At 55.0% G+C, this 25,946-nt stretch overlaps 2 protein-coding genes and 1 non-coding gene across 3 annotated transcripts in view; all 3 read right to left on the minus strand.

The window, feature by feature from the left end:
• Positions 1 to 25,946, minus strand: part of LOC144275259 (E3 ubiquitin-protein ligase TRIM39-like) — a 412,642-nt gene that overhangs the window by 278,443 nt on the left and 108,253 nt on the right. The gene's annotated exons all lie outside the window — the stretch shown is intronic.
• TRNAN-GUU (transfer RNA asparagine (anticodon GUU)) lies at positions 3,744 to 3,817 on the minus strand. The gene has a single exon. It is a non-coding gene; the product is annotated as a tRNA-Asn (tRNA).
• Positions 8,761 to 13,715, minus strand: LOC144274886 (C-type lectin domain family 2 member B-like). Its single transcript, XM_077833979.1, has 5 exons — positions 13,682 to 13,715; positions 13,536 to 13,634; positions 11,063 to 11,250; positions 10,050 to 10,153; positions 8,761 to 8,914 (listed from the first exon to the last, which is right to left on the minus strand). The coding sequence occupies exons 1-5, from the start codon at positions 13,713 to 13,715 to the stop codon at positions 8,761 to 8,763; spliced, it is 579 nt and encodes a 192-aa protein (XP_077690105.1).

The following is a 25,946-nucleotide window of genomic DNA, read 5'->3' on the forward strand; positions in this document are numbered from 1 at the left end:
TATTGGTTTTGCATCTCATTATTTCTAAATAGCAAAGAGAAAAAAATAATGGGTTTAATAACAGTGCCATCTGGGCTTTGAGTTTTACCAACTCTTCACAGCAGAAGAAAGATTGGCGTTCTCCATTGCCTTATGCCTGAGTCTGAATTCTCAGCAGTGCCAAGTTTTCACTTGGCTCAGCAGAGAGGGATGGGAAAAGGGGGCTTGAAGTCACCCTTTTGTTCCCCCAAGCTTCGGCTGGCTGGTGCCTGAAATAGCACCTGACATAAAACTTAGAGCACCGTTGAGGCTGCTCTAAGTTACACTGGCAGTCATGGCAGCAGTTCTGAGCCAGTATTATGCACCACACTCTCTTTGCTACAACACCAAGTCCCCAGACTAAAGATTGGGAGGAGGCAGGTGACATAGGGAGACACACCAGCTTTGTGCAACCGAAGAATTTCTAAGCTGCCCCTTATGGGCAGTTGGCATGAGGCCCAGGATCAGACTCCTTGTGCCGTGATGGGTGGGTGAGGGAAGAGTTCTGGGCCCCAATCCAGCCATATCCTGATCCTGGTGTGTGTCATTTACACTACTGTCTGCAGTTCTTTTGGTATTTCATGCTCACTTTGCATCAGTGTAAAGGTGACACAAACAAAGTGCAAGGCAACAGAGAGTCCAGCCCCCGCCCTCCCCCCACACTGATCGCTTTAACTAGAAGTTTCAATTGCAACCAAAATTGTGGAGAGATTAAAAAAAAAAATAACCCAGAATCACAGGAGCTCTGGTAATCAAGTGATCCATCCCCTGTCACCCATTCCCAGCTTCTTGAAAATATAGACTAGGGAAACCATCCCTGCCCATGCTAGCTAATAGCAGTTGAGGGACCTGTCCTCCATGAACTTATCTAGTTCTTTTTTGAACCCTCTTATAGTCTTGGCCTTCACAACATCCTCTGGCAAGGAGTTCCACAGGTTGACTCTCCATTGTGTGAAGAAATACTTCCTTTTGTTTCTTTTAAACCTGCTGCCTATTAATTTCATTGGGTGACCTCTGGTTCTTGTGTTATGAGAAAGAGTAAACAACACTTCCTGATTTACTTTCTCCACATCAGTCATGATTTTATACACCTCTATCTTATCCCCCATTGGTCATCTCTTTTCCAAGGTGAAAAGTCCCAGTCTTATTAATCTCTCCTCACACAGAAGCTGCTCCACATCCCTCAACATTTTTCTCACCCTTTTCTGTACTAATGGAGGCAGCGAGGCCTAGAGCGCTGGACTCGGAGTCCCGTTGCTGTGGGAAGTGTCTGTACTGAAGGGCTGCAGCAGCTATCGTGTTTTAAGTGCAGACAGAGCCTGAGCCGTAAAGCAGGTTCCTTCCCACCTCCTCCCTTTGCAGAAAACACCCCCTCGGCTTAAACACCGACAGAATCCTCATGCAAAGCGATTTCTTCTCCAGGCCGTCTACAAGCCTCTCTCCTTGCAACTTGAAGAAAACTGAATGGTTGACAAACAGGGCCTCAGAGACCTGATCTGCTACATGCCCCGCCTACCCGTGACAGGCACCCATAACTAGCTTTCAGGCTCCTTCCCCTCTCTCCCTGCACGGGCACAGTGTGATCTGCTTGGCGTCTGAGTCTCACACCGGCTGAGCAGCAGGCAAACCTAGAATCAAAGTGGTTCATAATGTGGTCATTTGATCTCCCCCAAAGGGCTGGGGGTCGCCCTGCACTCTGCTGGAGAACTCTCAGCCATCTAAAAAAAGAACAGGAGGACTTGTGGCACCTTAGAGACTAATAAATTTAACTGAGCATAAGCTTTCCTGAGCTACAGCTCACTTCATCGGATGCATTTAAAACCCTGCTGCAGTGATCTGAGCAGCCTTGGCTGTATGGAAAGCAGATCAACTTTAGCTGGTTGGGGGCTTTGTTAGGGGGAGGAGGGGATCTCAGAAATCCCTTGTCCAAATGGCCCTGTGCCCCCCCGAGGCACACAAACTGTCAAGGCTCCAAGTCAGTGGGTGGATTTCAGAGCAGGCAGGAGATCGGTGCTTTAGGCAGAGAGCTGGCGCTTTGCTAGAATAAAATCTCTTCAGCTGCCCTCCAGTAAGATCCCGTCCTTCAGCGCCTCGTCCCCAGCGCTTGCTTGGGACCCGAAGTGAGGGTCAGCCCCAGACCCCCCCCCCCACACGGCGGGCTGAGACACGCGGCGCTGCTGGGACGGCAGTTCAGAGGGGGCGTTAGGACACTTTGGCCCATCAGTTAAAAGACAAAGAAACGAAGTCTGCCCTGGGGACCAACGGAGACGTCTTCTCTCACTGCAGAGAAAAATCACTTCCCCTTCCGCCCCAAAACGATCCGCGCTCATGATTTGCTGCCCAGCAGCGGAGCTCTTGTCTCGGGAGGAAACTTCAGCTCCTGCAGGTTACCCGCCTATTTTGCCCCCCTTAACCCTCCTTCCATCTGGTCCGCGCACAGCCCCCTCCCCAATAGACCCCGCGCGACCCCCTCCCCCATCTGGTCAGCAGACAGCCCCCACCCCAATAGACCCCGCCCCATCCCCTCCCCAATACCCCCACCTGATCAGAGCACAGCGCCCTCCCCAATAGACCCCACCTGCCCCCGCCCCCATCTGGTCAGCACACAGCCCCCTCCCCAATAACCCCGCCCAAACCTCCTCCCCCATCTGGTCAGCGCACAGCCCCCTCCCCAATAGACCCCGCGTTCCCCAGTGTGATCGATGCACCCACCCAACTCTTCTCCCCCCCCCCAACCTGGCACCTCCCTGCTCGCCCTCTCCCCGATCCGTGCACAACACCAGCCCCTCCTCACCTGCTGGCGGAGACCCCCAGCCCCCGATTGCTCAGTGGGCAGCCGGCGCCTGGAGCCCGGCTCGCAGCTCGCCCAGGCTCATGTCCCCTGGAGCTAGAGCCCCCCCCGGGAAGCGGGCTCAGAGCGACCCCGGCAGGCAGGCAGAGGGAGCAGCGAGGGGACGGGCTGCCCCACTGGGAGCCGCCAGGCTCGGGGAGAGGGTCCCGCGGCTGCAGCCCCGCTCAGCTGGGCAGGTCAGCAACACGGAAGGGAAACGCACCCAGCTGTCTGCCCCTGGGGAGCGGGCGAAGAGCAGAGGCTCCAGCCGGTCAGGATCCCGCAGCGCTCCCCGCTCTTGCGCCGCTGCCTCCAGGTCTTACGGCTCAGGCTGAGCGGGGGTGTCCTCCTTCAATAGCCGCGGGATCCGGGGACACCCGCACGGACTGATCCATTAGAGGCACATCGGGAAGAGGGATGGAGCCGCCCGCCACCCCCCCGACACGGCTCAGCGCAGCGTAGCCAGCTGCCGGGGAGAGCGCCTGGCCTGAGGCTGCGGGGAAGTGGGCGAGTCTCCCGGGCCAGGAGCTCAGGGGCCGGGCAGGAGGGTCCCCTGGCCCGCCGGCCGCAGTTTGACCACCCCCGCTATAGACTGTCGGGGAAACCGGCCCAAAGTGACGTATGATACCATATTAGGTGCGTCTTCCAGACATGTGGGTGGGAGGGGCAGGGCTGTGTCCTCCTGCTGCTCCCCCCCTCCCCCTGGTCATAGAATCTCAGGGCTGGAAGGGAGCTCAGCCGTCCAATTGTCCAACCCCCTGCTCAAAGCAAGACCAATCCCCACTTTTTGCCCCAGATCCCAAATGGCCCCCTCAAGAATTGAACTCACAACCTTGGGTTTAGCAGGCCAATGCTCAAACCACTGAGCTGTCCCTACCCCCCCAAAGCAGGTCCGCGTCCCTGGGTGGGCTCGAACCACCAACCTTTCGGTTAACAGCCGAATGCGCTAACCGATTGCGCCACAGAGACCGGGCAGCCAGGCCCCAGGCAGGGAGCAAGCGGCCATAGCCAGCTGCTGGGGAGAGCCTGGCTGGGGAGGGGCGGCAGCAGCAGCCTGATCCCTGCCCGGGCTCGGCTTCCCGGCGAGCCGCAGCCCCTCCCCGGCAGGCCCTGTGTGCAGCAGCTGGCTGCGGAGGGGCGACAGCCCAGTTCCCCCCCACTCGGCTTTCCGGGGCAGTGGAAGTACCTAAAAGTGTCTGTGTTGGGGGGGGGGGGGACCACTGGAGCCCGAACCGGGGCCCTGCCCCCTGCCCCACCCTTTCCCCTGAGGCCCCGCCCCCTCGCTCCTCCCCACCACCCCCACCTTACACTGTGGAAGTGGGAAGACAGGCGCTGGGGGGTGTCTCTCTCTCTCTCTCTCCCCTGCTTGCGGAGAGGCTCTGGCCCGCCCCATCCCTTCCTCTCCCTCCCCCCAAGTTGCCTTTTGGCCCCTCCCACAATACTAAAACAGACAAGTTCTTATAATAAAAAAAGGGACTAGGGGCCCCCCCTTGAGCTGCTGGGGGCCCCAAGCAATTGCTTAGGCTGAGTCTCTCTGTTTATACCCAGGGCTCCGAGTGTAGGTAGCCCAGCCCGGCACATGTGCCTCAGTCTCCCCGTACCCTGCACCACCACCTCCAGCTGTTGAAACTGAACTCGCCTGGGCCTGGGCCTGGGCCTGGGCCTGGGCCCCCCTGCCGCCCCCTCCCCGGAACTGTACACCCTTCTCTGCCCCGGCCCTGCTGGCTCCCCCTGGGGACAACACTACTCTTCCTGCTTCCAAACCATGACCGCCAAAGGCTCACAAACCAGCAGATAAAAACTCTGCATTTAGTATTTTAAGTCTCATGGTTTTTAAGTGGGTCAGATTTTGAGGCCCGACTCATTTTGAACTCTTGCGTTTATCAATACAGAAATTATCTACCCCCCCCCCCCCGTCACACACACACACGTCACTTAGTCTTACACACCTGCTGTGGGCGCTGACTCCCTGGGCGCAGGAAGAGGGGGCGCGAGGGTGAGGCCTTGGGGGAAGGGGCAGAGTGGGGATGGGGCCATGGGACAAATCAAACTTCCCAAGAGCCTGTCTGTGTCCAATATAGTTTTAAGGGGCTCCTACCTCCCCTCTCCTGCCATGGCTCTTAAAACCAACTGAGACTCTGAACCGTCTGCTGCCCAGGGCCCTGGGGTGAGCGGAGCTAATGCCAACCCCAGCCTGGCCTGATACGGCCTGCACCCTATTTGTGAGACGAAGGGTGAGAATTTTCACCTGGAGTGGGCTGAAGACACTGCTGGGTAGCAGGCCCGGTACAGCCAACCAGAAATCCCTCCTATCGTCCCTGGGGTTGGGTCCAGGCGAGCAAGGAAAAGAGAGACGTCTGGTGCACCCCCCTCCTTGCATTGCAGGCTGACATACGCGGTGGAGTGTGAACTACCGCCCTGCACCGCCTCACATACTTGATTTGCCACGGCCTTCATGGGACTGTGGAGGTTGATGCTTCCCTAAACCCTCGGGATACAACTTTCTGACTCTCTTTTCCCCTCCTGCATCCACTCACACGCTAAACCCCCTTAAAGGAGCAAACACTGAAAACCCATCGCAGGCAGCCTAGCTCCGGGCAAGCAGCAGGAATGGGACAGAAGGGCAGAAGCACACGTGTTCTCCTCGCCCCTGGCAGAATGCCTTGTGCGGGTTGTACCTGGGGGTGCAGGGGTGGAATGAGCCGGGGACGTGTGCCCGTTTGAGCGATTCACAGCAGGGAAACGAGGCACCTTTGGGGGAGCCTTGTCCAGGCCTGCCATGGGTCAGCTCTCTCAAACCACCACCCCTGGCAGCGCAGGCCTGACCTTCCAGCCCCCTGCAGGCCTCGCTCTCTGTGTACAGGTTAGCGATAGACACTCCCAAAGCCTCTGAGCGTCCCTCGGGAGTGCTCAGCCCGTTCCACTGAGCACATGCAGAACGGTGACTCTAATCCCACCGGCGCGGTCCACAGCAGCTTGTAAGATTCAATTCAGGCCAACCACTCTATTGAGAACACGGCACTTAGATATACAGAAAACAGGAATGAGTTTATTATCAAAGAACAGAGATGCAAGCGAGAGTGAATAACTACTGGAAAGTAGTGGTTACATAGAAAACAAAATCCTCACACTTTCTAGAGCCGGGGTTCTCACAAATTTTTGGCAGCCTCAGCATGCGGCTCTGACAATACTTAACTCGCTGTAGGAAAAACAAATAAATAAATTACGTATGCATATTTACATAGGGATTTTTTGCAGACTCAATAATAAATAAAAGGTACAGTTGTGTCTTATCTTTACTGGACCTAAACACAGAACAAACCAGTGCTTTGTGCAGTCTTGTCTTTTTTGTTGTTCTTTTGCTTTTTTGGTCAAAGGTGGACGGCTGTACAACAATTCTGAACTAAATTTAAAAATCCTTTACATAAGAGAAGTCCAAATAATAATGAAAGAATGTATCTGCCAATATGTCCAAAATTTCTTTCACAGACAAAAAAACCCAATCAACCTAGCCCAGTAATAATAATAATGATAATAGTAACAACAAAATCTGAGCCGTTGCTGTTGTCTTTTCAGCTTGGTTTTTGCATCATTTAACAGCTCGCGCCTCTGAAACTCACCGTGGTAATTTGGTTCCACTTCCTTTGTATGAGTGCTGTAGGGACGTTGCACGACATACGTTTCAATTTGATGAATTTCTCTCTCACACTGCAACTTGCTCAGAAATGGCATCGAGTGGCTTCAGAAACACAGGAAACTGCCTTTCCCCCGGTGCTGAAGTGTTCCTTTTTCTCTCTCTGTTTTGCTTTTCTTCGCAGAAGGTCCCAGAGGAGCCACCTGCTGTCACATTCAAGGTCATTTTCTGGCACTAGATTATTTGAAATACTTTCTGATACCCAGTCACATTTTTAACTCTTTCACCTCCCCCCCATGAACAATCACAATGTCAAGGTTCCTCCCCCACTCTGAACTCTAGGGTACAGATGTGGGGACCTGCATGAAAAACCTCCTAAGCTTATCTTTACCAGCTTAGGTTAAAAACTTCCCCAAGGTACAAAATATTCCCCCCGTTGTCCTTGGACTGGCCGCTACCACCACCAAACTAATACTGGTTACTGGGGAAGAGCTGTCTGGATGCGTCCTTCCCCCCAAAATACTTCCCAAAACCTTGCACCCCACTTCCTGGACAAGGTTTGGTAAAAAGCCTCACCAATTTGCCTAGGTGACTACAGACCCAGACCCTTGGATCTTAAGAACAATGAACAATCTTCCCAACACTTGCACCCCCCCTTTCCTGGGAAATGTTGGATAAAAAGCCTCACCAATTTGCATAGGTGACCACAGACCCAAACCCTTGGATCTGAGAACAATGAAAAAGCATTCAGTTTTCTTACAAGACTTTTAATAAAAATAGAAGTAAATAGAAATAAAGAAATCCCCCCTGTAAAATCAGGATGGTAGATATCTTACAGGGTAATTAGATTCAAACATAGAGAACCCCTCTAGGCAAAACCTTAAGTTACAAAAAAGATACACAGACAGAAATAGTTATTCTATTCAGCACAATTCTTTTCTCAGCCATTTAAAGAAATCATAATCTAACACATACCTAGCTAGATTACTTACTAAAAGTTCTAAGACTCCATTCCTGGTCTATCCCTGGCAAAGACCAGCATACAGACAGACACAGACCCTTTGTTTCTCTCCCTCCTCCCAGCTTTTGAAAGTAGCTTGTCTCCTCATTGGTCATTTTGGTCAGGTGCCAGCGAGGTTACCTTTAGCTTCTTAACCCTTTACAGGTGAGAGGAGCTTTCCCCTGGCCAGGAGGAATTTCAAAGGGGTTTACCCTTCCCTTTATATTTATGACACACTACCTACCCAAACACCACGCAGTGAGATGGCCCATAGCCACTTAGAGCTACAGTAACATGAGATGTAACCACAGTGGTTAGAGGTCTATAAAATCATGAGTGGTGCGGAGAAAGTGACTAAGGAAAAGCTATTTACTTGTTCCCATAACACAAGAACTAGGGGCCACCAAATGAAATTAATGAGCACCAGGTTTAAAACAAATAAAAGGAAGCTCTTCTTTACACAGCGCACAGTCAACCTCTGGAACTCCTTGCCTGAGGAGGTTGTGAAGGCTAGGACTATAACAGGGTTTAAAAGAGAACTGGATAAACTCATGGAAGTTAAGTCCATTAACGGCTATTAGCCAGGATGGGTAAGGAATGTGTCCCTAGCCTCTGTTTGTCACAGGGCGGAGATGGATTGCAGGAGAGAGATGACTTGATCATTGCCTATTAGGTTCATTCCCTCTGGGGCACCTGGCATTGGCCGTTGTCGGGATGGATGGACCTTTGCTCTGACCCAGTCTGGCCCTTCTTATGTTCTTAGCCAAAGAATACACTTTGCGACTTCAAAGAAAACCACACCTATGTAGCTCAGCTCTGCCGGCATAGTACTATTTAAAAGGGAGCGCACATTAGGATTTATGGCATTTAGAAGGCACCTTTAATACTTAACATCTCAGCGATTGTTGGGGCACTTTGGAGGCTCTTGTGGCTGCAAAACAATCAGCTGGTGGCTGCATTTGAGAAATGCTGTTCTGGAGTCTAAACAAACAAGGCCTTCCCTTCTCTCATTTCCCCAGCCTGTGGCTGAGACTCCTTCTCATGAGATCACTCCCTCTCAGCTGCAGAGAAAAGCTTGACAATGTGACCCTGATATGAGTGTATGTTGTTCATAAAGGTTCAAAAGCAGAAGGCACATACGAAGAATCCACAGTTTAAACTAGACACACTTATTGCTTGAGGGCCCCGCTGCCTGATTTTTAGATCCTGGCCAGGCTGACGAACGGGGACTTGGCTCGTTCAAGTAGGTGAGTTGGATCAGTGTCACGTCTAGGAGTCTCATTTTGAGCCCCCTTCCAGTGCAATCTCTTTTCCCATCACATACACCTCAGGTTTCCTACAGATCCACCGTCTTCCCATGTAGCACCGTGAGCTGCTGACCCCTTTCTTGTCGTTCAGATACGCGCAGTCACCTCCTCCTCTTATCTGAAACCTGCAACACAGAAGCCAGGGAGCTGCAGTCAGGCAGAGGCCGGGCATTTCACACCAGTCCCAGTCAGGGGAGCCGTTCTCCACAGTGCAGGCCTGAGTGCGGAGCAGCTACTCTCCCAGCCCCTCAGGAGCAGAGCTCAGGACACGGAGTCTGTATCCCAGGAGAGGGCCACAGAGGCCCAAACTCGGGACAGTGTCTGGTGGCTATTCAGACCCAGTGAGGCTGGAAGCAGGTGGGATCCAATGGTTGGGTCCAATACAGCAGAATGGGGACTGTCCACTGGGGAGCCCTGACCCAGCACCATAAGAGCCTGACTTTTCAAAGTACTGAAGTAACCCAGACCAGGGAAGTGGGGGGTCTCCATCCTCCTCTAATGGCTGGCCTGCATAAGAGCTTTATCAATCGGGGGGGGGGGGGGGGTTCAGTTAAAGAAGTGGATTCTTTCGCTCCTATGGCAGAGGCTCATGCTTCTAGTGCTGAATTCCGGGGTTCAAACCCTGCTCCAGGCTCAAGCAGCGCTGGTTTTGTGATCACACTTGGAGCCCACTGAAACCCATCGCGGGGTGTTGGCTGGGCAGCCATCACTACTGTACCCCGTTCCAGTGGGAGCCCCAGGCGTCCAGCACCTGTGAACCGCAGGCTCTTTAACGTCGGTGCCTTGCTGCGGATTCAGAGGCCTCACCAGCCAAGTCACTCAAACCTGCCGGCTGCAATCCCCAGCGGGACCTGCACCTGCCATGCAGTGCTCAGCATGCTGCCCTCTCTAGCAGCCACTGTTAACCTGAGCTCCCTGCTGCCTCCTTTCCCCAGGGCCGGTCAGACACCCCAGGGACCTTGCTGAAGAGGGCTGGGGGAGAACAGCGAGTGTCCCAGCTGAAATCCCAGCAAGCTGCGAGGGCACCTCTGGCTATGGCGGCCTCTGTCTCCGGCCCAGCACCATGCTGCGGGGAGGAGCCGAGAGTTCAGGGACACGCCGGCTCCCATCGGTCTCCGATACACGCAGGACGCGAACGGACCAGGGTCGTGTCTGGTTGTTTCACTAGCACTGAATGGTGGATCTACCTGAACTCAAACAGCTCAGACACCAGAATCCCCAAGCCCAGGGAATTAGTACAGAGGGGTGAGAGACACTCACAGGTGGTTGAATTCAGTGCCGTCGGTGCATTTCCAGGGCAGACCCTGCTCCCTCCGGAGGCCGATCCAGTGGTCCTGGACACCCTTATGGTGCAGCAGGAACACCTTAAAGAAAGCGGAAGGACAGCAGGTATCAGCCCCAGCTCCGGTGCTTCCCCGACCCCTCCAGGGCTCTGTTCTGCAGAGAATCCCAGTCACATATTCATAGAGTATCAGGGTTGGAAGGGACCTCAGGAGATCTTCTTGTCCAACCCCCATCCCCAATTAAATCATCCAACAGATTTTTGCCCCATATCCCTAAATGGCCCCTGGGTTTAGCAGGCCAATGCTCAAAGCACTGAGCTATCCCTCCCCCCATATTGAAGGGTGCTCAGTTTATTTTTTTGGGGGGGTGGTGTTTCCCCTCCCTTTTGCAAAATAAAAGATCACCCAGGCAGTATTAACCCTCCCCCTGCACAGAGCAGCCCCACCCCGGTGCTCCCAGTCACCCGCACCCCAAGTCCCCCTGGGCTGAGGGCAGCTGCTGGGTCTGAGCTCTCTGCAGAGATGTCTCTTCTCACAGATCAGCCCCCGCTCACCACAGCACGGCAGGAGGAGGGAGGGAGGCAAGCTGAAGTGGGAGGGGTCAATGTGAGAGAATCCCCTTCTCCCCCGCCTCCTCAGCTGGCTGCTCCTTTCCCATCCCCACAACAGGATCACTGGCTGGGTTCTCAGTCCCACTCCAGCAGCCAGCAGGCCAGGAGATGCCTGAGCCAGCCCTGCCCTAGACAGAAGCTGTCTCCCTATTTGGGGAGGGGGGCAGTGGAGAATGGGCAATCCCTGTGATCACACACAGACAGTAGGGCCCTGGGCCCAGCCAGGGCTGGCGTTCAGCAGCTGGAAGTTCATTCACTCCGGCCTCCCAGCACGGGAGGGCTCAGAGCTGCTCCTCATTCCACGGGGCAGAGCCCAGGTTCTGCTGCAGCAGCCACCACTGTGCCAAGGCCAGTGTCTGGCAATTTGAGAGTCTCTCGCCATTTCCTGCTCACTGTCGATCCCAGCCAGAGAGGCACCCGGGGCAGAGCAGCGGCTCCGGCTGTCGGTCCAGCTCCCTTCCCTCTCTGAGAAATAGTAGCATTTCCCTCGGTATCCCATCCAGCCGTCCGGGCACGAAGGGCTAGCAGGGGGGCACAGATCAGCTGATGAAAGCTGAGAGGTCAGCACTGAGAATGAGACAGTCACATGGAGGGTAAGAGTTGCATCGAGAATTGGGCATTTGACTGGTACAAAAATTGGTCAATTGACCAGTCAAATCTGTCAAAGAGTGGTCAGATATTTTAAAATACCAATTTATCATAACAGGAACAAAAAAGAGCAAGACGTCATTGTCTCCAGTAGGTTTAGCTTTAGATAGATACAGATCTACCTAATTTTTTAAAAAATGTATTTCACTGAGTTATTTTAACTCAGAAAACAAAGGCAAAACACTGAAACCAAGTTCTGAAAAACACCAGCGAGGCTCCAAGACGCAATCCGAAAGGCAGGCTGCCTCCTAACCCCAGGGCTCTCTCTGGAGTATTTGACTGCGGCCAAACAGGCAGTCAACTGACCGGGTTGCCAAGCCTACCGGGACCCCCAGCTGGGGCTGGTCCACTACAATCAGACGCAGGGTGAGGGAGACGTTTGTCACAGTAAATTTGCCTGGCAAGAAGGATTCCAGGGGCACTCCCAGCCTGGGAGGGACTGACACAGCTCAGAGCATTTCACCCCAGGCACAAGATCAACAGCTGGACGTTCAACCTCGCAACAAACAGCAGGTGAACAACTGAGAGGAACGTGGGAACATTCACGCAGGGACATGAAAGCCACAAGGGGGAGCCAGAAACCACAGCCACGGGAAGTGACCTGTTGCACTGTGGGCCAGGAATGATGGAACTTATTCACCTCCTACCTGCAGACTTTTCTCTCCCCAAACACAGCAGCAAGAAAGGCACTTTCTGGAATCCCTCACGGCAGTGTAACCCTTTCAGAGCCATGAAAGGGCAGCAGTGGGGTCACCCATAAGTGACACCAAAGAGGATTTGAAAGGCCTGTCTAGTTGAGAGGAGTCGGACTCAAACCCCTCCAGACATTTTTGAGCACATCACTTTTGTTTGCACCACAGTAACTCGGTAGCTGGTTTTCAAGCCTTCCCATGTGGCTGGCGCTCAGCGAGGAATAGACACTCTAAGTCGGGAAGAGTTAGGAAACGTGGCAGCGGTGATCAGAAAACGAGCATGTGTTCACCTCACTCACAAGGCATGTCTGACCCTGTAGATTTCACTGTGCAGTGCACGGTAGCCCACACCCCTGCCCTACTGAACTGAGCGGAGAAGTCAGTGACTAACAGTTGATGGCACAGGCTGTCTCCACCATCCATCTCCAGGTCAGATGCCACATGTTCTGCAGAGCTCCCTGCACCTGCAGGTGTGTAACCAAACCTAAGCTCACAGATTCCCACCTTACACAGCGAGAGCCAATGCTGCCCATAGCAACAGCCTGCCATTACAGCAGGGAGCTGGGATTCAGGGCCCATCTGTATCAGAGCAATCTGCACCAGTATAATCACAGTGACATCCGGGCAAACACCTCCTGGAGATGCGCTGGAGCAGTGCGGCTCGCTCTGGTAACTTCCTGCAGCGAACTGCACCAAGGCAAGCTCCTTTGTGCACCAGTGCGGTGCGTCTCCTTTAGCGGTTTGCACCAATTCAACTGCAAGGACGTCATGACATCGGCACAGAGGATTCCTAATGCAGACAGACCTGGATTCAATCTCCTCTGCCAGCTGCTAAACCCTCCTGGGGCCCAGTGATCGGATCGCAGGGCAATAGAGAAATCCCACCCCCGACAGTCTCCAGCACCCCTCACCACAGATGACGGGGGGATACAGCAGGGTTCATGTTCACCGCAAACAGATGCCCTCTGCACGAGCACACGCTGTCTGGGCAGCCCGGGGGAGTGAATGGTGCTAAGGGACCCTTCCTGGCCAAGCTCAGCGACTGGGGGGTTTCCACACTGCGCTGGTGTAGGGGTCTAGACTGAGTTCTACAGCTCATTTCAGTAACACGGCAGCACCTGCCGCCCAGCCACAGGCGTGACCTAAAGATCCAGGAAGGCCAGGCTGGTAACCTCAGAGCAACACAGGGAAGGCAAAGGGCTCAGGGTTGCACTGCACCCTGTCCCACTGGACACCCTGGTCAGGGACTGCTTCACGGCGCGTGGCAAAGGTGACTTGGGTCCAAAGTGCTCAGAGGTGGGCTGTGGGGGCTAATGTCAGTCAGATCGTACCGACACAGAGAGTGCCCAGGTGCAGGGGTCTGGGAGGAAGATCCCCCAGGAATCCTCTGTCCCAGGGGCAGAAGCCGGACAGGCCGGGAGGAGAGAGTGAGTGTGGTAGGTCACGGGGGAATGGGATGCGCGGAGATCGTAGCTGGAGAGGAAGGGAGCCGGGCGGAAGCTGGGAACTCACCTGCCAGAGCAATGATGGCAGCGATCAACGCAGACGATACAACTATCACTGCAACCACAACTCCACAGGTTGGACTTTTCTTGCAGTTCCAAGGAGGGTCTGAGACAGAAAGACCCGTCAGGCAGGGCTGGGAGGACACGTCTCACTGACAGCACCGGGGCTGGAGCTCCCCTGGAACATGCACCCTTCTTGTCTAGTTTTTGTAAAGCTCTCCAACACCACTTTCTACAAACCATTACCCTCTGATCCCACTGAGGGTTTCCAAAAGTTAGTGCCTGTCTCACCCCCTGCAACCTGCAAGGTCTCGTGCCAGCAAAGGGAAGCTGCTCCCAGATCTGGAGCTGCATTCGCATGTCCTGAGGGCTGTCCTGCACCATGGTCACCACGGGCAGGTAGGTCATCAACCTCCATCTCTGTCCCAGCTGCAGGATGGCCTCTGGTTCCTGCTCCCTCAGGCACCTGGAGATGCTGAAATAGGGGTGGGGTTGGCAGAGCAGGAGAACACCCCATGAGGTTAAGAAATGGCAGTGAGAGCCTTTTCCCTCCCTGGGAGATTATGGTGTCCCTCTATGGGGACTCCCTTCCTGGCAGATGCTAGTGAGCTATTGAAAGAGCTCAGCCTGTTTAGATTATAAAAAAGATCGGGAGGTGACATCATTGAAGTGTTGAAGTGACTTCACGGAGAGAAAATATTGGGTATTAAAGGGCTCATTAATCTATCAGAGAAAAGCATAACAAGACCCAGTGGCTGGAAACTCAAAAGAGACCAATTTGTATTCAAAAGAGGGCACACATATTCAACAGTGAGGATGAATCACCAAAGGAAGAAACTAGAAAGGGAAGTGGTGGGAATTCCCCACCTCTTGATGTCTTCTAATGAAGACTAGATGCCTTTCTGGAACGTGTGTAGTCAAAAACTAGCTCCTATGCTCTACAGAAAGCATGTGATATGCAGGGGGTCAGATGACACGCTCTAATTGTCTCTTCTGACCATAAAGTCTGCTAATTTATGAAAAAATGAGCGTAGCATGGGGAGAAGCCTCTGATGTTTTACTGTGTACGGCTTGAGCCCACAATGAACGCTCATTGCGTGGGGTGATCCAGGGGAAGCAGCTGAAACATCCAATGTGGCTGGACAGGGGCAGGACATCAGCACTGCAGGCGAGGGGTGGGTGTGGCAGTGACATCACAAGGGCCTTTGGCAGGACCTCAGCCTATTGGACAAAGGTGGTGGGGAGGCGATGACCTCACAGAGAGATCTTGACATCAGCCAGGCAGGACAGGGGTGCAGGACAGGGGCAACCTCGGAGATCCCTGTGGCTTTGCTTCAGCACGTCTCCTTCTCGAGGTCTCTCCTGGAGGACTGAGAGAGCATTCCCTTTCACATTCGTGAGCGCAAGGAGGACCCTCTTCGGAGTTTTCTCCTTTTCTTTTAGTGGATTTGCTCGAAAACAGACGTCCCTGTATAGAAGGTAAGAGCCTCGGAGAGGTTTGGAACCTGTTCAGTCTGATCCATCAGGTGCCGGCTGACTTTTAGGGAAGGAAAACATTAGATTGTGGGGGCAGTATTTTATTTCTGACCTAGGACTTTGTCCCTTAGAATTACTGGGGACATTGGGGTTTCTCCTTTTTGTTTTCCCTTTTCCTCTGTCCCTCCTACCTTTCTCTTCTTGCTTGCTTTGTCCTTTTCCTCTTCTCTCCTCCTACCACCAGGAGCTCTGTGTGGAACGAGGGCCGGGGGGGTTGTGGGAGGCCCTCACAGAGAGGTGAGACTGGACTAGTGCTCTGAGAGTGATCGCCTCGGTGGTGACCAGGGCCATTCTTTGGGCTATTTGATGAGAACCCTTAGCCTCCCACCCCTCAAAGTCTCAACCTTGATTGGCTGAGGAGAGGGCTATTGACAGGGAGGAAACTCTGGTCTTTGTTGTTCTCTTTTATGACCAAGCAAATAAGTCACAATCAGTTATATGTTTGACCAATGTGGATGCTGCTCTGCATTCGTTGTCTCGGAGCAGTTCATGATCCTCTCGAACATTCCAATTCTTCTGAAATAATTGCTGAATAATTACTATGAACAATTGTTGGTCTGTAGCTCATTTGAGAGCAATTCTGCTACTGACTGGCTGCATCAGCTAAGACAAGTCCCTGCTCCTTTCTCAGCCTTCATTTCTCCTTCTGTCAAGTAGGAATAACAATCCTCTCCCACCTACCTCGCCATGGGTGGATGCTGGGGATCCACTGAAGAGTGTCACTCGGAGCAGTGCAGACTATGGGGTGACCTATCACACTGAGCCATACCAGATTATGACCTAATATTGGATTTGATTTGCATTTTATTGTTTTGAAATTGTGAAAAGCAGCAACTACTTAGCTCAGACTGAAGCATCTCATCTAATTTTGTAGATCATAGTGTCTCCCCTTTGTGTACGATGAGACAGTTGAATGCACTGTGACGGACAGGAGATGCTCTTGTTTTGCAAACAAATATTTTTGCAAAGAATTTTCATCCTACTTGTTATGATTTCAAGAAACAAAGTGGTTTTGTCTGAATGGATTTTCTGACAGAAAAAGGTTTCCATGAAAATGTTCACACCTGATTTCCTGGGCTTTATCCTGCCTCTGGGGGGTTGTTGTCTTTTAGTTAGAACAGGAATCAGGACAGTTGTCTTCTCTTTCTGGCTCCATCACCGCTTCGCTGTGTGACACCTTGGGTAGGTCCAATGGGAACAGGGTCAATTCTCTAACTCCAGGCAGCAGGGAGCCTGGGTGAGATAAGGGATGTTAAGGCCGTCTGCGAAGGAGAAAGGGATGTTTCCAGATGTTGAATGTCAAGAACTCTAAACTTTGCTAAAATGGCTAGTCTTGAGAAACAAGAACTATTTGGGGCCAAACTTGAACCATTGTCTTTTTTAAAGCCCATTCAGGAATGTGAGTCCCAGAGAGCCATAGAGAGGGGAAGCAACTTGCCCAAAGTCCCACAGATCAATAGGCAGCAATGGAAGCAGGAGTGACACTCTCTCTCAAAGGCAGGGGGAGCAGACATTAGGGCCTTGTTGCAATTGCCAGCTGTGGGAGGGAGTGTGCGGCAGTGGTTAGTGAAGGGGTCCATCCATGGCTCTGACACTCAGTGTGACCCTGAGCCGGTAGCTGAGGCCCGTTTGCCATCAGTAGGGTTGGGGTCCCATCGCTACAGCCCAGTGGGTTTGGGAGGCTCCAGGAAGGTGAGTAAAGTGCTGGGATGTCAGGATCCTGGAGACGCTGTCACCTCCGCCCTAGGGCCGTGTTCTGCACCCCCCTGCCCCTGGCTGAGTTTCTCTGTCCCTTGGCAATAAGACAGACTCTTCTTTTTTAGCCAGTCGATCGCCCTAGTGTCATCACCCTGCCTGCTGGCTGGGCAGGGTAACTCCTGAGGTCACCACCCTCTCCAGCCTGCCTTGGGCTTGGAGAGTGAGGAGAAGGGCGTGGGACGTCTGCAGACCCTGAACATCCGCCATCCATCATCCCATCACTGAGAGCACGTGAGTGGCATTCGGGTTCCTCGGTGGCTTCCCCTGTCTGTCTGGGGGAGAGACTATCTCCAAAGGGGGATTTCCTTTGCAAACAGCCCCCAAGAGCCCCTCACTCTTAGGCCAGGCAGGGGCTTCTCCAGAGCCGTCTCCAGTGTGTTTGGAAAGGTTCCAGCAATGGGGCTCCCAGCCCTTCCCTTGTGGGACACTGTTCCCCAGGCTGAGAGTCTCTGAGCTGAGACAGACCCTGGGAGCTGCTGAGCCTGGAAATCAATGGGGAACGAGGAGGGCCCTGTACTTCCTGTGCCGAGGGCCTTTGTGACTTTGATGTGAGGAATGGTTTCCCAGGAGAAGGCCAGACTCCTGGGTTCTGTTCCTTCTCTAGCCTGGGTGGGAGAGTGGCCTGGGATGACAGGAGGGGCTGCTTCTCCAGAGTAACCGATGGTCTTTGGGACTGACCTCATTGCTGGAAAAGGATGAGACTTCCTGGATATTGCAGCAGCAGGGATTATGAGGGGGAACGTTGGGAGCGGATCATGCAATGAACTCCTGCTCGAGTGTGTAGATGGCACTCCCTGGACTCCTGTGGGGGCAGAGGGGGTGGCTGTGGTTGGAGCAGGGAGGAGGAGGGACAGAAAAGGCCCATGAGTGAAAGGCTGCCTTGAGCCCAGACTCACCCCTGCTCCCCGCTCGGTTCCAGGATGGCCAGGCTCCTGCGGATGTTCGGGAGGAAGGCTCTGCAGGTGGCCCCAGAGCCTGAGGGAAGCAGCTGCCGTCTTCCCAAGGGGCAGAGCAACCCCTGTGTCCCCGCTGGCGGGGAAGCAGGTCCCGTCCAGGCCAGACGGCGGAAGTGCCCGGCCTTCTGGAAAAGGACCCCGGCTCCCGGCGCAGGCGCCGAGCTGGGAGAGGCCCCAACCAGGCCCCAGTGGAGCTGGCCCAGGCTGCGGTTTTGCAGACAGGACCCAGCCCAGGAGGGGCGCCGGGCAGGGTGGCTCTGGGGCTTGTTATGTGGGCAGCAGCGGCCCCAGGAGCCCAGCCCTCCTTCCCATCAGGAGGCATCGCCCTGCCCGGTCTCTGAGGACCTTCCAGCCCCTGCAGGCCAGGAGACGGAAAGTCCCTGTCCCAGCACCAGCAGCTCAGCAGGGGACAGCGGCAGCACCTGGGCCTCTGGCAGCAGCCAGGCCGATGGAGGCCACTGCTTTGTTCCAGGTGAGGAGCCAGGCTGGGCTGAGGGAGGGGTGAGGACGGGATGTGAACACCCTGGGCCCAGACGCTCTCCCAGGGATATGGGGGGGGGTCCCCAGCCCAGGTGTCTGGCCTGAGCCTTGCGAACCCCACGGAATAGCAGCAGCCGTCACACAGCTGCCCCTTCTGCACGGGGACCTGGGGGTGGGGGCGTGAAGAGCTGCTGCCACTTTGGTCCTTGCTGCTCCGGTGCTGGGAGAATCGGCACCTCCCCTGGAGTCCTGGCCAGTGGAGGGGGGCTCTGCTCTGGGCTTCTGCAGCTGTTGGGGGCTGAAGGCATCCCTGAGAGGGAGGTTTGGGGCCCCATCTGCCCTGGGTGCCTGAGGTGGGAAGGGGGGTCTTGAATCCTGCTCTGCGCACCACGCCCCTGTCCTTCCCTCCCTGGTGCAGGGACCCCCCTGGATTCGGAGCAGGAGGAAGGGGTGGACGTGGCCAAAGATGAAGCTGCTCTCAAAGTCATCCGAGAGCAGCTCCAGTGCAGAGATAAGGTACAAATGTTCCCCACCTGGGCTGGAACCAAGATTGCCCTGTCCCTTCCCAGCATCCCCACCCCCTGCCGAGGGTCTTGTGCCTCCTGATCCACCACCCCCAATGGGACCCTTTTACATCCATGATGTGTGACCCCCAAGATGGGGGTGTTTGTCCCACAACAGCCGAAGTCATCTCCCCACACAGGCACTGTCCCAGTTCCTGATCCTCCTTGTGTAGGAGTTGTGGGGGATTTGGACAATAGGCGGGTCCCCACAATCCCCCATTGAGGCCTGATCCCTGGAGCTGGTGTGGGTGGGGCAGGAAGGTCCCTAGCTAACAGGGTCTCTCTCGCTATACCCCACTCCTGGTGGGTCCAGGATGAGGGGCAGCAGCTCCTGTTCCTTCAGGCCATCTACCCCGCATGTCTGGCTGCATGGGAGAGAGGGGAGGACACGCTGGAGCCGCGCTGCTGCAAGGCGGCCGTGGTGCAGAGTATCGTGGTGAGTGAGACATGCCATACGGCAGCTGGAGGGAGCGGGAGAATTGTGGGGCTGGGGGCAACTGAGAGTGGGGAACAAGGAAACCATGGTCCCAGCTCGGTCGTCGGGATGAGGCTGAATGGGGGCAGTTTTGACAGGGAGGAGGAGAGAAGGGGATTGGGAGTGAGCTGGGCAGGAATCCGGGAAGGGGGACAAGTCTAATGGGGAGAAAGGAATGGGAGGAGCGGGAGGTGGTGGGGGATCCTGCTGGCCATGTGGGGCACAGGCTGTGTCATCTCCTCACTGGGAGGCATCAGTCGGGCCTGAATCTCACACGCTCCTTTGTCTCCTTCGCGTCTCACAGGAGCTCATCGAGGAGCTTCCCGATGACTCGTCTCCCAGCGCCGTCCTCGCCCACTCCCTGGCTGCAGTGGGCTACCTCTGGTACTGAGACAGCCCCACCCCGCCGACTCCCCTAACCCCAGTGCTGCTCAGGCCCAAGGCTGGGAGTCACCGTCACTGCCCCTCCCAAGTCACCTCCCAAGAGTGGTGCCTCTGGCAGAGATGGTGGGGTGGGAAGGGTCACTCTCTCCTGGCGGGGCTCTTCTTTTCACTCCCATAACATGACAGGGGCCTTGGGGAGGGGCTCACTCCCGGGCTCAGATACAGGAGGGGCAGCAGGCTCCAGGGAACAGGAGCTATTCCTGTCCTGCCACTGTCTGTCTGGGACACCTTGGCCTTGTCATTCCCTAGCTAAGTGCCTCAGTTTCCATTCTCGCCAGCCTGTGCCTCTATCCCTGTGGCTTGGTGTCCGTGTTGGCGACAGTCCCACCCCTGTACTGCACAGTCTAATACCAGCTCCTCTCTCTTGCCAGCACCATGAAACCTGCCCTGGAGCCAGCCCTAGAGACCCACCTCTTGCGAGCTGCCCTTCACTCCGTCTTCACCCTGGGCACGGAGAAGGACAACACTGGCATCCAGGTACCTCCTCCATCCTCCTCCTCTTCCAGAGTAGTCCTTGGTCCCTGCTCCCTTGATTCGCTGGAGCTCCAGCTTTAGGGGTGGGGTAGCGGAGATGGAACAAGCTGCAGGGTTGGATCCTTCCCTCCAGCAGGAAAGAGATTACCCCTCCATGGGGGATTTCTTTCTTTCTTTCTTTCTTTCTTTCTTTCTTTCTTTCTTTCTTTCTTTCTTTCTTTCTTTCTTTCTTTCTTTCTTTCTTTATAAGCCTTGTTTTGCCCAGAAGCCCAGGTTCCATCCATAGCAACTTGGCTGTTTCATACTCTTCTGCCTACAAGGCCCTCTGCAGAGACCTGCTAAGCTCATGGATCAAAGGTCCAGGGGTCATCAATTCTTGCAAATTGCCTGCAGTGGGATGTGAAGGAGAAAGGCCGGAAGATGTGTTTGGGAGTCTCCCCAGTGCTTCCCAGAGACCCCTCTTCCCATCCTGTGGCAGGTGTAGGCCCAGGTTCCCTAACTCTGACCCATGCTTTGCAGGCTCTGCACAAAGTCATCCCAGAGGTCCTGGATGCCATGCTGGGGAACCTGCTGGCAGAGTCCCCAGACACAGACAGGCTGCACTTCATCTTGGAGGTGAGCCCCATTTGACCGTAACTCTTTGGGGGACTGGTAAGGAGAGACTGGAAGATGCATTTTCTACTCTGTCCTCCTAGCTGGGTCCCCAGTGGGCCGTCCTTGGTTGGGGAGGTCAGTGCAATGTAGTGTCAGGTCCTTCCTTCTTGAGGGACAGAGGAAGGAGCTGGGACTCCAAGCCAGAGCTCTGCCTGGTTCTGCTGAGCACTAAGCACAGGGCTCCTGGCTGTCTTGGGGAGTGAGAGTCTGAAAATCCACCCTTCCCCCACCCCTCCAACACACAGAGTCCATGAGATTGGGGAGATGGTTCTCAGAGAAGAGGCACATGCTCCTTCCTAGAGAAAGAGGAGGAGCCCAGGGAATCAGCTCTTCCCTTTGATCTGCTCTGAAATTCCTGGGGGGATTGTGCTCTCAGTCACTCCCTACATCCCCCCAAGGATTTGCGTAGCAGGGAAGGGCCGAGGGTTCGGTCTTCTTTCTGGTGAACTGTTCAGGAATCAGGAGTTCTGGGAGGATGGGACCAGCCCCGACCCCGAACGTTGTCCCAATCTAAAGAGACGCTGACAAGTTGTGACCTGAAGGGTACAAGCTGCATCCTGGGGGAAAGAATCCCCTTCTAAAGCTCTGCCATCAATGACTCAGCTATTCCCCCCTGCGCAGAATGTCTCAGGCCCCTGGGGCTGGGGGCACGGGGCTCATTTGCAAAGCAGGAGCAGCTGGCCACCGAGTCTGACCTGCCTCCTTTCCCCACAGCATGTCAACCTCTGGGTCGTGTCCAGGGTGTCGCAGGAGCGAGCCAGGGCTATCAGGAGCAGCACAGCCCTGCTGAGATACACAGTCACCCTCCCTGAGTTTGACGTAAGTGAGCTCCGAGCCCAGCTTGCTGGCTCCAGGCGGAGGCAGGCTGGCTCCAGCGGGCTGCAGGGTCTGCTGCTGCTGCCAGGGCTGTGGCTTAGGAGGGTTCTTCAAGGGGAGGCAGAGTCAGAGTAGGGATTGAGCTAGGCTTTAGTCAAGTTCTTCTTGTCCTGGTTCAGTGTTTTCCCTGGGCCTTTAAGGGGCCCATGCTCCAGCCCCTGTTTGGCATCCCAAAGCACCTGCGGGCTCCCTTAGCAGCAGAACAAATGAAGGGTCGATCTCAAGCTCCTCTCCCCCAGCATCTCCTGCAGAGGGGCTAAGGGGAAGGAGCCCTCTGGCCCAGGAGGGACAGGGAGCTGACAGGAAAATGCTGATGGAGTCCCCTCTGCTCTCCCTTTCATTAGATCTCAGCCGAGTTCCATCGGATGGGTCGCCATGTGGCCCAGCTGGCTCTATTTGTCAGCGATCCAGACAAGGACATCAGCCGGCAGGCCAGGGAGGGGACTTACCGGCTCTACCAACTGCTGCTCCAACAGAGGGGTAAGGAACCCAGCTGGGACACGGAACCCAACAGGAGACTAAGAGTGACCACAGGTTGATAATGGGACCCCAGACCATTTCTCTCAGACTGACCCCAGCCGGAGGACAAGTCTCTCTCTGCCTCTGTTCTTCTCCACTCCACTGTGCAGCCACCAATGGGCTTGGAAGGACACAGAAACTGCAACCAGAATGAGGAGAAAAGTCTCTCTCTCTCTCTCTCTCTTCCAGGCCTGACCATACATGACGTGGAAGATCTCTGGTGCTATGACTGGCACCAGGACAGCAGGCTCTTGGGCTACAAGAACACAGCCAGAGTGGGGGAGGTAAGGGCACTGTGCCAGGGCATGACACAGCTCAGGGAGTGGGGCTGGCTCGGTTCCCTGCAGTGGATGCCTCCTGGAGACAGGAAAAGAGCCCGCTCCTTATTTCCAGCTCAGAGTTCCTCATCCAGCAACCAGTGGGACAGGCTGGTGCTAAAGGTCCCACACTGGGACTGGGCCAGAAGTCTCCTTGTTCTTGTCAGGCTGCAGGTTGGATTCCCCTTGAAGAAACCAAGGAGCTGCAGAGGCCATAGCCAGCAACTAGAGAAATCACTTAGCTGGGGGAAGAGACCTTTGGTCTGTCAGCTCCAACCCCCTCCTCCCCTCAACAACACACACACACTCCTCTAGCCGCTGAGGTGCAGGAGATCTCTCTGCTGGAAGCAAGACAGGGTCCCCTGTCGTCTCTGTGCCCTGCACAGCAGAGTGGGCCTGCTCACACACATTAGAGATCCATTTCCAGCCCATCCTGGCCCCTGCCCTAAATTGCCTTCCCGAAAGAGCCACTGGAGGCTTTGGTCCCTCAGCATCTGCCACCTTTTAATAAAGGGGCTTCCCTGAGCCCTGGGACCCTGAAAGCCTCCTGGGGAATGAAGTGCCTTGGCCACAGCAGCTCTCTTCCCCGCCCTTTGGGGCACTAGACGCCATTGTTCTGCCAGGACTTGGAGGCTGGCTCTGGGCAATCTACTCGAGCCTCATGTCCTCTTGGTTTTAGGTCTTTGAAAAATTCTTCTCTGTCGGGCAGAGAAGATCCTTCGTACAGACAGCATTGCTGGCCATCCACGACCCCCTGCTGCGTGTCAGCCAGGCTGGGCTGGTGCTGGTCTACTCCCTCCTGGGGGAAGCCCAGCAACTGATGGGGGACACGGTAAGCAGCTGCAATCGACTCAGAAGCTTGGGGTGGGGCCCAGGGCCTCATTCCCATCCTCTCGCCATTTGCTGGCCTGGTAGGAAGGAGCCTAGTGGGGACTTCTGGCCTTCATGGACTTCTGTTCTTAGGATGTGGTGCTCTGCTATCACTCCTGGGAAGGACAGGAGAGTCCCCTAAGTGCCCTCTGGGAACCTTTCCTGCCCCATAGAGCTGCACCCATTTCCCCATGGCCTAGTGTCCATGTCACCCGAGCCACCATCGAGAGTTGCTCCCATCCCTGGCATCCTGGGAGGCCAAGGACTGACTGGTGATGGTGACTGACTGAGGCACATGGGTGTGGAAAGCTGGTCTTGCTGCTGGTAGGGCTGGACCCGCTCTCGAGAGATTGGGAGGATTCAGTCGTCAGGGGCTGCTGACCTGCCCCATTCACCAGGGCTGCCATCCTGTGGTTTCAGCTTTTGTCACTGGGGTGTCTTGGGGAAAAGTCTCAAGCTCTCCCTATCCCACTTCACTGCTGCCAGAATCCCTCCCTCCCACCGCCACCCTTCTAGAACCCCCTCCCTGCCCTACCTGGGTGGGGATGGAGGTAGGGGTGGAGGAGAGGGTTCTCTGAACTTGAGCGGTGTCCCCAGGTGGGTTGGAGGTGGAACATCTGTCAGGGGCACGGATGGGGAGGTGGCAGGAGCTCACCCGACAAGGAGGGGGGTTGGCACTGAAGGTCACTAGAGAGGACAGCAAGCCTCCATCCTGGGGGTCAGGAGGGTGAATCTACCACTCAGACATGAGCAGCTGCTGGGTGGAAATGATGGTGCTGGTTCCAGGTGCCCTTAATCCTCCCTGATTCCTGGGGAGTGTCTCAGTCTCTGACATGTTTTCGTTCCCCTGCAGCATGAGGATGTCACAGCCAAGGTCATGGGCCAGCTTCACATAATCCGGCACTTGCACCAGATGCCCGAGGCGCTGCAAGGGCTGTGGCTCATCTGATGCTCTTCAAGGTTCCCCTCCCTGTTCAGCAAGTCCCACTCCCTGCTGCAGGTACTGCTCTGTCTCACTGTAAATGGGGGACTAGTGGAAGCAGAAATGGAGGCCCCTGGCACGCACAGGAACTCTCTCCCCTCTCTGTGGAGCTGGGTCCTTCCCGCGGCCCCTGAATTCCTTCATCTGGGGCAGGAGCTCTTTCCCTCACACCCATATCCCTCCCCTCTTTCCTTGATCTCACCCCCATTCCATTTCCCGTGCTCCCAGGCAGAGATCTTCCTGCCCCATATGGCACAGAAGGACCTTTGCGTCAGGGCTACAGACTGTCTGCCCAACTGAAGCTAGGCTCCGGGCTAGCTTCATCTTCTGCCCTTTATTCTTCCTTTGGCCCTTCTCTGGGCTCTCAGAGTCTGACATGAAGAGGAGCCTCCTCCCCGCATGTCTTCTAGGCCCTGGCATGTGTGACAGCCTCCCAGATGGGTGCAGTCAGAAGCTGAAGCACCTCAGGGAGCAGTGGGGACAGGTCCCTTGTCCTAGGAAGCCAAGCAGTGGTAGTTCTCAAAGAGGCTGAGAGGGAAGAGCCCGCTCCCTCTTGGAGGTAAGAGCCTTTGACTTCTTTGGGCAAAATGGGTTTCTTGGGGGAGAAATGGGATCCCTGCTTCATAGCCTGGGTGGGAGCTTCCCCCATCCCTGGGACAGAGACATCTTCATCAATGTGCTACCCTTGTTTTTTTCCAAGCAAGAGGCTCCCCAGAGAACTCCTCCTCAAACCTGTTCTCCTGGGAGCGTTTCTGGGAGGAGGCTCCCGTCCCTCAGTCTCCAACTCCATCATGCAGTCTCTTTCACCTAACATCTCCGCTCTCCAGCTCCACTTCCCGCAGCAGGACAAACGGACCTTCAGCTCCTAGAGAACAGACTCTGACCTCCTTCTGATCAGCAATGGGGTTTCACCATCCCCTCAGCAAACCTGTCAGCCGGGCTGTAGCGGATTGGAAGGAGGAGGGTATCTAACAGGGTGGCTTGGCCTATGGCTGCCTAGCCTGGGGCTAGGCCAAATTGATGAGCAAGTGAGCCCCACCTGAGAGGAAACAAGGGAAAACAGCAGCAAAAGTCCAGAAGCAGAGCGAGCTGTTCAGTAGACGGCCTTGAGCCAAACCTTGGAGTGCAGGGTAGGACTTGCTTCTCTCACCGTCCCTAAGGAAGGGGACATAGAAGACCATAGAAACCCAAGAAGGGCAGGCCGAACCGAAATCAGGCTGAGGAAGAACTCCCCACGAGGGTGGAAGGCCTTGTTTCTGTTCAAGACATTTTGGGACTTTGTTTGCAAGGAGCACGAGCCAGGAAGGAGTGGAGTAAAGGACAGTCACCTGGTTGGAGGGCTGAGTTCCCAGCCAACAAACTACAAGAGTGAGTATGAGCGGGGTTGCTAGCCCAGCGAGAAAGCAATGACACGAGGCCTGGCCAGCGTCTAGCGGTGAGTGAACTCTGGTACACACCCAAAGTGGCTGTGTCTAGAGCCCTGTGTAGGGTCTTCTGTGGGAAGTTCCCATGGG

The sequence above is a fragment of the Eretmochelys imbricata genome, chromosome 14 (genome assembly GCF_965152235.1).
Source record: "Eretmochelys imbricata isolate rEreImb1 chromosome 14, rEreImb1.hap1, whole genome shotgun sequence".
NCBI lineage: Eukaryota > Metazoa > Chordata > Testudines > Cheloniidae > Eretmochelys > Eretmochelys imbricata.